At 42.9% G+C, this 9,988-nt stretch overlaps 1 protein-coding gene across 1 annotated transcript; it reads left to right on the top strand.

Moving 5' to 3' along the window:
* The first annotated feature begins 3,927 nt into the window (after window positions 1-3,927).
* Window positions 3,928-6,541, top strand: LOC128343784 (vomeronasal type-2 receptor 26-like). The gene is made up of 3 exons (XM_053293219.1): window positions 3,928-3,996; window positions 4,185-4,311; window positions 5,631-6,541. The coding sequence occupies exons 1-3, from the start codon at window positions 3,928-3,930 to the stop codon at window positions 6,539-6,541; spliced, it is 1,107 nt and encodes a 368-aa protein (XP_053149194.1).
* The last annotated feature ends 3,447 nt before the right edge of the window (window positions 6,542-9,988 follow it).

Raw genomic sequence — 9,988 nt, 5'->3', positions numbered from 1 at the left:
CACCTGCTCTGTCCCAGTTGGAACCTGGCTAGGTCGAGCAGTTGGTCTTCCTCAAGATCAACCTCCCTCTGCTGGGCTACACCGAGCTTCACGTTGAGCTGGGTGAGTAATTGGCCCATGGTTGACCCATTGTGATGGTCACCTGTCTGGCAACACCTTCCACTCCTCCCTACCCTCCCCGCTTCCTTCTTCAGCCATGCCATGTTGCAGCATGCCCGCTAGAGCTGTGACATGACAACTGGACACACACCCCCACTGGTGTAACCTGATGCTGAACTAGTCCCTGGTTCCACCTGATCACAGCACTCAGGGGGTCATAGGGGCACACATAGACATTAGGAGCTTGTGCCAGTGTGGCACTGTGTAGATTTGTAAATATTTAAAGTGTTGTACATAGTTGACTTACAGCGGGAGGGCAACAGGACTACCAAAATGTCTATTTGTAAATATTTCAGACTATATAAATATGTGCTTGTGTAGATAGAACTGTTTTGTGCATGTGTGTGTGATTGTGTGTGTGTGCATGGAGGTTTCTGTTGTGTGTGTGTGGATGTGGTAGTGGCCTTTTTCATTCCTTTGCATAGATAGTGTTTTTCATTTGGTTTGTGTAGATAAGAACATAAGAACAGCCCTGCTGGATCAGGCCCAAAGCCCATCTAGTCCAGCATCCTGTTTCACACAGTGGCCCACCAGATGCTGTTGGAAGCCACAGGCAGGAGTTGAGGGCATGCCCTCTCTCCTGCTGTTACTCCCCTGCAACTGGTACTCAGAGGCATCCTGCCTTTGAGGCTGGAGGTGGCCCACAGCCCTCCGACTCGTAGCCATTGATAGACCTCTCCTCCATGAAGTTATCCAAACTCTTCTTAAGGCCATCCAGGTTGGTGGCTGTCACGACATTTTGTGGCACAGAATTCCACAAGTGGATTATGCATTGTATGACAAAGTACTTCCATTTGTTGGTCCTAGATTTCCTGGCAATCAATTTCATGGGATGACCCCTGGGTCTAGTGTTATGTGAGAGGGAGAAGAATTTCTCTCTATCCACTTTCTCCACACCATGCATGATTTTATAGACCTCTATCATGTCTTTCTGCAGTCGTCTTTTTTCTAAACTAAAAAGCCCCAGGTGTCGTAGCCTTGCCTCATAAGGAAGGTGCTCTAGGGCCCTGATCATCTTGGTTGCCCTCTTCTGCACCTTTTCCAGTTATATAATGTCCCTTTTTAGATGTGGTGACCAGAATTGTACGCAGTACTCCAGGTGTGGCCGCACCATAGTTTTGTATAAGGGCATTATAATAGTAGCAGTTTTATTTTCAGTCCCCTTCCTAACGATCCCTAGCATGGAATTGGCCTTTTTCACAGCTGCCGCACATTGAGTTGACACTTTCAATGAGCTGTCCACCACGACCCCAAGATCCCTCTCCTGGTCAGTTACCGACAGCTCAGATGATCCCATCAGCATATACTTGAAGTTGGGGTTCTTCATCCCAATGTGCATCACTTTACACTTGCCAAAATTGAACCGCATTTGCCTCTTTGTCACCCACTCCCCCGGTTTGGAGAGATCCTTTTGGAGCTCCTCACAATCCTTTTTGGATTTCACTACCCAAAAGAGTTTGGTATCATCTGCAAATTTGGCCACATCGCTGCTTACCCCTGCTTCTAGATCATTTATGAATAAATTAAAATGCACCGGTCCCAGTACAGATCCCTGGGGGACCCCACTTCTTACTTCCTGCCTCCATTGTGAAAACTCTCCTTTTATACCTACCCTCTGTTTCCTGTCTTTCAGCCAGTTAGCAATTCACACTTTCTATCTTCATACTGTTTTTGTTGGCTGTTTACAGTATTTGGAGATAGTTTATTAGAAGTAGTTTATCTGTTTATTATTATCTGTTTATTAGATAGTTTATTAGAAGGTAAGGTCTCAGCTGTAATGGTCAGCTATTTAACTGTCCAAACAGCCTTTCCCAAGAATATGAGGAAGGGAGTGGTACTTACATTCTCTTCTCCACCGGGCTCCATATGATCACTGGGGCTTGCTCCAGGCTTCCCCACTTCCCACTAAGCTCCTGCAAAACTCCTACATCCTGTTTGCTATCTCTGTTCGCTATGTTCTCAGGCCTTCACCTCTTATGTAGAGAGTAGTCTTCCAACTGAGACACAGGATGTGATTCAAAGGAATGTCAAAGGAACATGGGGCCTCCCCCAGCCCTAGCTGACCCCACCTCCTCCAGACAGGGACAATCTAAAACACTGGAGTTTGCTAGCCCTGGCAAATTCTAAAGCTGGCAAATTCTAGCCCTGACAAATAACACACGCAGAGAGAGAGAGAGAGACTGAGACTTACCCCTTAAAGAGAAACCAGCCCCTTAAAATCTCCACTCTTCCTGTTAGTTAGTTTGAGTGGGGAAAGGCTAGATGTTTAGAAAAGCTTGCTCACCTACTCAGCTGTGTCTGCTCTTCACAGAGTAGTCTTCCAACTGCCAACATATAGTTGGTGATGTGTAAATAATACTGTATAGCTACTGAATTTATGGATTTGTATATATACCTGTGTATATAGGCATTTGTTAAGTGTGTTTATTTAGGCCCCCATCTTTCCCCCCTCTCTGGTTTAGTTCTGCTGACATGCATGACACACGCATGCACACCAGACATGCATGCACCAGTCATGATGAGTAAGTGGTCTCCTGCCACACCACGTCATGTGTGGCCTCCACTGACCCACCTCTGGGCCAGACTTTCCTATCCCCTTAATTTTTGAGAACCCCCCTCTCTTTCCCCTCTTCAGTCTAGCACACATGCACACACTAGTTCCACCTTTTACAGTGGCTTCTTGGGATACTTTGATATAGCCAATATACACTGGTGTTTCTTCTGAGATATATGCAGAGGCCATGCTGATACAGCACCTTTTCTTAAAGCTTCACTTTTCCCCATTATTTTAAAAAACATTTGTTTGGTGATCTTTCAGAAGATTGTTCTATGCACCCACATGGTGCATTTTGTTTTCCTCATTTAATAACATTCATCTCTTCCCCCCCCCCCCTCTCATTTTGAAAATCCTCTTGCCTCTGTTTGATTGTCAGTGGCACTTTATGGTGAACATAAGTAGGCTTTCCCTAAAGACTCACTTTTTTGTTTTTCTTTTTAAACATTTGCTTGGTCATCTTCTGGAATATCGTATGCACCCACACGCACATGGGGCAAATGCATACAATCACCAAGCAATTTTTCTTTTTAAGCACAAAGTGAGGCTTTAAGAAAAGCCTACTTATGTTCTTATGTTCACCATAAAGTACCACTGAGAGTGGTACACTTCCAGTGTAGTACTCTGGGCGTGGTACACCCTACATGGGCTTGAACAGTGCACAGTATGAATGATACATGGGAGGAAAATGGAAAGAAGCAACGGGAACCCTATTAAAGCAGCCCTATGTGAATGGCCCCCAGGTTTATTCGAATTATCTTTATTATGCTTATATGCAGCAAATATATTACCTCATAACTTGCTCGACTTTACCCCACTGAATGCCATGGTTAAGTTCTGTTGTCTGGTTCTGTTGTCTGGGAAAGACCCAGGTAAAACTGGAGATATATAACCCATTGAATTACAGAGCCTGTTAAAGGAAAACTTTTAGTTCTTAAACTAAAAAAAGGATTAAAGAAAATGGCATCCCTCCGTTTCATGGCTTTCATACTAAGTTATAAGCCACCAGGCCCGTTGTGAACATAAACTGTAACCTCGTCATCAAAGTGTTTCTTTCATTTCAGGTTCTTGCCTCTTTGATGAACACCCGGTTTAACAACAGTGCTGGAATTGAAGTGTCTTTTACTAGAAATAGGAAAAGATCAGCCATATATGATATTGTGAATTTCATCTGCTTCTCAAATCTATCTACACTGCATATGAAAATTGGAAAGATGGATCCGGGAGCTCCTCCAGGCCAAGATTTCACCATCAACCCAGATGCCATTGTGTGGCCTGACCAGGTAGGACAGAAGTGGCTGTTCTAGGAGTCACAGGAGAACTACTTTATGCTGCAGCCCTAGAGCATGAAAGATGTACCTTCCTATAAGACCAAAGGTCTTTTCTTCCAACATTCAGATGCCAATGGTATGGTACAGAACATGGCTGTAGGCGATTAAGAAAACCTCAACTACTTATTTTCCTCCTTTAGACAATCCCTTCCACAAGGTGCGTAGAGAGCTGCTCTCCAGGGCACAACAGAAGAGTCCCAGAGGGGAAGCAGGTTTGCTGCTATGAATGTGTCCTTTGTCCAGCCGGGACATTTTCCAACCAGTCAGGTACCTCCAAAATGGAAACCCTTATGAAAATGCAGCAGTTGCAAAGAGTCAGGGGTGGGTAAAGATAACTTCATTTACTGCATTTCCATTCTCATATTATTGCCTGGATTTTCTCTTTCCTGGTCTTACTCATTGACCCCATTTGGACATAACAGGAAACTGGATTTGAAGGGGCCAGAGGTTGCCAAATCTGAACAATTGAATGCGTGAAACTCCAGTCCCACATGGAGAGCGACTTTAGGTTTTGCTCACCAAACTCCAATTTGAAACCTTGGGTTGTAGTGAGTTTCACTGCTCACCTGCAGTACGTCCGAATGCAGAACTGCAGGCTGGACTGGCTGAAACTGGAGTTGAGGGAGGAAGCTCCTCCCTCTCCCCAGCCATGATTGGCTGTCCAGGCTGTCCTTTGTGCAAGAAGGAAGCTCATACAGCTAGTTCCCCCTCTTCTCTGCAGTCTTCCTAACTACAGAGAGCCTCCTGTCCATTTCATCCAAATGTGGACAGGAGAGTGGGGTGGGGAGTGGAACCAAGTGCCCATTGGACTCGTGGTTCCACATTACATGCAAATGAGACCAATATAAAACAGCTTCCTGTGTACCTATATAAGAAATACAATTCCTCAATTCCGGTTCCAAGGCTGTAAAAATCCATATTTATCTATTTATTTATTTGATTTATATACCGCCCTTCCAAAATGGCTCAGGGTGGTGAAATATGAATTGACTTGTTTTGTGGAAAACAAAATCTGCTTCCCTCCTACAATATGCAATTGTTCCTCCCACTCCCATTTTCTCAAAGGTTCATTTATTCATTCAGATTTAGGAGACTGTTTTCTCAGGTTCAGTAAAGCTGGACATTTGATGGTGGTGGAGGAGGGAGTTTTGCTTAAAGAGTTAAACACTGATCAGTGTAGACATTTGATTTCTTATCTTGATTAATGCACATTGAACCCAGTCTCATTATAGGGTTGTAATTTCCCCTATGATTGGTCCTCCAACCTGTCACTTTTCCTTCTCATTCCACCCCATACCTGAAGTCCAATTGATAACCTAGAGGAAAGTGAAATTTCAAATTGTGAAATCATATTGTGTTCCCCCCCAAAGGAAATCATTTTTTTTAAAAAAAATGTTCTGTCCCTTTAACTGAGATATGTTACACAAGTTGGAACAAAGAGGAAGAAAAGGGAATCTGTACCCTTCAGGTGACAAGAAGGTTGACAACTGAACACTCCATCTCTTTGGGTGTGGACTGAACTGTCACTATGAAAAGTAGATTTCTTTTCCATGTTTAAGGTATTCTTATATGCTTGTTCTTTCCAGATGCCATTGACTGTGCCCAGTGCCCAGAAGATCAATATCCAAACAAGAACCAGTACATGTGTATCCCCAAAAATATCAACTTTCTTTCCCATCAAGAGATTTTGGGATCTGTTTTAGCTTCACTTGCCCTTTCTTTCTCTCTGATCACATCTTTAGTGTTGGCAATGTTCGTTAAATACCGGGATACCCCAATAGTCAAAGCCAACAACCGAGACCTCACCTACATTCTCCTCATCTCTCTCCTGCTCTGCTTCCTCTGTTCCTTACTGTTTATTGGTCAACCCAGGAAACTCACCTGTCTTCTCCGACAAACTGCTTTTGGCATAATTTTCTCTGTTGCTATTTCTTCCATACTGGCAAAAACCATCACAGTGGTTCTGGCTTTCATGGCCACCAAGCCTGGGAACATGGCAAGAAAAATATTGGGAAGACCATTGACAAACTCTATTGTCCTATCCTGCCCCCTCATTCAGGCTCTTATCTGTGCTTTCTGGCTGATAACCTCTCCTCCATTCCCTAACACAGACTTCCATTCCCTGGCTGGAGAGATTGTAATAGAATGTAATGAAGGCTCAGTCACTATGTTTTACACTGTTCTGGGTTACATGGGTTTCCTAGCTTTCATCAGCTTCACAGTGGCTTTCCTAGCTAGGAAATTGCCCAACAGTTTTAATGAAGCTAAATTTATCACCTTCAGCATACTGGTGTTCTGCAGTGTTTGGGTTTCCTTCGTGCCAACCTATCTAAGCACCAAGGGTAAATTCATGGTGGCCATGGAGGTCTTCTCCATCTTGGTCTCCAGTGCTGGCCTCCTGGGATGCATCTTTCTCCCAAAATGTTACATTATTATTCTGAGGCCCAATCTCAATACCCGAGATCACCTAATGAGGAAAAAGAATTTGGGAATCTAACCTAAAGGAATATTTCTGGGAAGTCCCCCCAGCACAGTACCTCCAGTGACTGTTGCTGGTATCTATCTTATGTTTCTTTTTAGTTTGTGAGCCCTTTGGGGACAGGTATCCATCTTATTTATTTGTTATTGCTCTGTGTAACCCTGAGCCATTTTTGGAAGGGTAGTATAGAAATAGAAATAATAATAATAATAATAATAATAATAATAATAAGAAGAAGAAGAAGAAGAAGAAGAAGAAGAAGTCTGATTTCTTATCTTCTGTTTTGAAAGAGGGTGTGAATCTTCACATCAAGTCATTCTGTTGAGGGAGGCTGGTCGAAATCTTCCAAAATAAATGTGACCTTTTTTAGTTAAGAAACATGGAATCTGATTAATATATATTTATTTTTAGAATAATTAATAATCAATCATTACATAGTGTCTGCCACAGAAATGTGATCATAGTAAAATAATTGTGTAGTTTGGCCAAGGTCTTTATGCTTTAGAATTTCCATTGGTGAAGTAATAGAATTGTTTTTCTACTTTACCCACCTCTTCAATAGTCAAGGATGATACAGCTTCTTTAAATATCTTATTATAATCGATGAAGTAGAGAAGGGAATATAGAATTGAACAATGAATCAGTCTCTTTTCATGGATATTTTGTCCAAGGAGTATTATGAGGAAATACAGGTCAAGGACTCATGTATTAACTATCAATATTTCTCAACTGTGGAAGGAAGCAGCTGTTAATAACAGGATCATATAGATCCATACTGTAACCAAAAACAGAAGTCTGAATTTTAACTTAAGTTTTCTCATCATGAGTAGATTTAACTATTGCTAAATATGTTTCAAGTTATCAGCTGGATATCATGCATAACAGACTATTTCACAAATTTGGAAATTATGTAATTCTAATCTGAAGTCAACAATGATAAATGAGGCCGTTTGAAAACCTGAACGTTCTTTTAGTCTCAAGATCTAGACCAACTGCCTACTCTGCCTTAGATTTGACACATAGTAACTAGGTGATAAGAACTACAATGTCCCTAAATTTTATACAAATCCATTGAGTAATGACTGAGAAATTTTGTTTGAAAGTTTATTTGTACACTGCCTTGCAGCTCTTCAAGGTGCACATTTAGTAAAAGATGTGCATTAAAGTGTAAGTAAGTAAAGTGAGCAAATAAATAAATAGCCCAATAAGCCAATTTTCATGTGCTTGTGATATTTGTAGGTTTCTGGGTTGTTTTCCTTCCACCTTTGTATTAATGAAATTAAATGTGATATAATTTAAATTGGAAATCATCCATGATTTGATTACAAATGAAGGCACCAACCTTTTATGTAACACAGAGATTTGGTTGGGGGAGGCTGGAGGCCCAGTCTGGTCCCAGCTTCTCCCTCCAGGGTACTCCTCAACAGAGGAGCAGGTATGGGGACAAGGGTGTGGAGGAGTGGCTGGGGTCTACAAAAATAGCATCTCCTTTACCAGGATCCCTGTTGAACTGACTGACCATATTGAATGTGTGTACTAAAGTTTAGGAAGCTAGGAACATAGGAAGCTGCCATATACAGAGTCAGACCATAGGTCCTTCTATGGTTTGGGGACCAAGGATAGATTGGGACTTCTGTTGGTGTACTGATAACCCTGCTGCCCAATGGAGTCCCTAACTGAGCTGATGGACTTGGTCTTGGGCTTGCATTGGAGTCCCCCAGGCTTGTGGTGGTAGGAAACTTCAGTGTTCACTTTGGTACCAATTTGTCCAGGGCAGTTCAGGAGTTCATAGCAGCCATGACAATTGTGGGGCTACCCCAAGTGGTCTTGGGACCAACGCACATTCTGGTCACATGCTTAATCTGGTCATTCACTCTGATCAGGGTGGTGTTCATGGGTGGAGACTTCTGTGGTTTCCTCATTGTCATGGATGGACCACCATCCAGTTAAGGTTGGACTCTCTATCATGCCCCACCTCTACAGAGGCAAGGGGCCTCTTGGGATGGTCCACCTGAGGAGGTTCTTGGATCCAATAGGATTCCAAGAAGCCTTGGAAGGATTAAGTGTTGGCTCTGCCAGTGATCCTGTTGATGCCCTGGTGGAGAATTGGAACAGCAAACTCACCAGGGCAGTGAGTACACACACACACACACACACACACACACACACACACACACACACGAACCCCTGAACCAGCCCCAAGCTGGCCTGGTGGGGTTCAGCTCAACCCACTGAACCAGAGCTGGTTCTATGGCGAACCAGCTTGAGGTCTTCCATACTTGAGAAGCCAGAACAGGATTGGGTATTTCAGAGAAAATGAACACAACATTATTTGCACTCCCTGCAGTGGTGAGAAATGTGAAGGAAGTGCAGCTATCTAAATCACTTGCTAGAGTTTCACATGAAGAATTTCTGCCTGATGCATTGCTACAAGGCACAATGCTTTCCCAAAATGTATAATGAGGGAATTTGTACAGTGCAGATTTATGGGGGTGCACATTTCAAGGCATGCAGATCCTTTTAAAAAAAGTTATATTTTAGTAGTATTTGCATGATAAGGCTAATAAAAAGTGGGACGATAAAACAAATCATGGGGATCAGGTATGGCCTCCTGGCATTTAGACAGGATTCACTAGCAGACAGGTAGGGAGGTAGGGCATGTGGCTATTCTGACCTGATGGAGGAAGCTCTCTGTGTCCCTGCTATGTGGGACATTTCCAAAGGAGCATTTCCTGGAGCAGGCAAATGGCAGACAGGCTGTTTATGTGACAGGCATGATGCTAGGCTGGGTCTTTAAGTGAGGGCAGCCACTGAAGCAGCCTGGAAGAGTCAAAGGAAGGAGGACTCTTCCAAGAGAACTAGGTATTTTCTTCTGATCTTGCCCCTGACTTGCAATTCCAGAATCATACACCTCCCTGCCATGTCCAATCCTCACTAATCTTCTTCCTCAGACTAACTAACTTAGACAAATGCAGGGACTTAATTTTGGATTTAGGAGCTCAGCTTCACACAAGCCCAAGATCAGAAACTGACAACCAAGGTCAAATCCCTGAGTTCCTCTTCCCCAGGGACCAGCACAGAGTTACATAAACATGTTTTTCTCTTTTAAAGTCCAGTAAAGTACTATGAGGATGTGATTCTTTCATTTCCTGAGAATTAACATAATAATCTGACTGAATCCCTGGAGATGAGATTTCCACTCATCAGGTCAATAACAAAGAAATCCAGGACAAAATATGTTTCTGATAGTATTGCTCAGTATCCTTAATTCTAAACACATCTGTTTACATAGCCCATTGAAATCTGAAAAATGGGGGTTCCATAAATCACACATGACATGACAATCCAACTTTTTCACTGGAGGGAGGCAGAAGAGAATTTGCATTGTAGGAGGAGGGCAGAAGAGAATTGGAAACTGATGTGGCCACACTTGGAGTACTGTGTACAGTTCTGGCCACTACACAT

This window comes from Hemicordylus capensis, chromosome 2 (assembly GCF_027244095.1).
Source record: "Hemicordylus capensis ecotype Gifberg chromosome 2, rHemCap1.1.pri, whole genome shotgun sequence".
Lineage (NCBI taxonomy): Eukaryota > Metazoa > Chordata > Lepidosauria > Squamata > Cordylidae > Hemicordylus > Hemicordylus capensis.
Note: the sequence above shows the minus strand (reverse complement) of the source record. Positions and strands in the feature narration are given on the sequence as shown.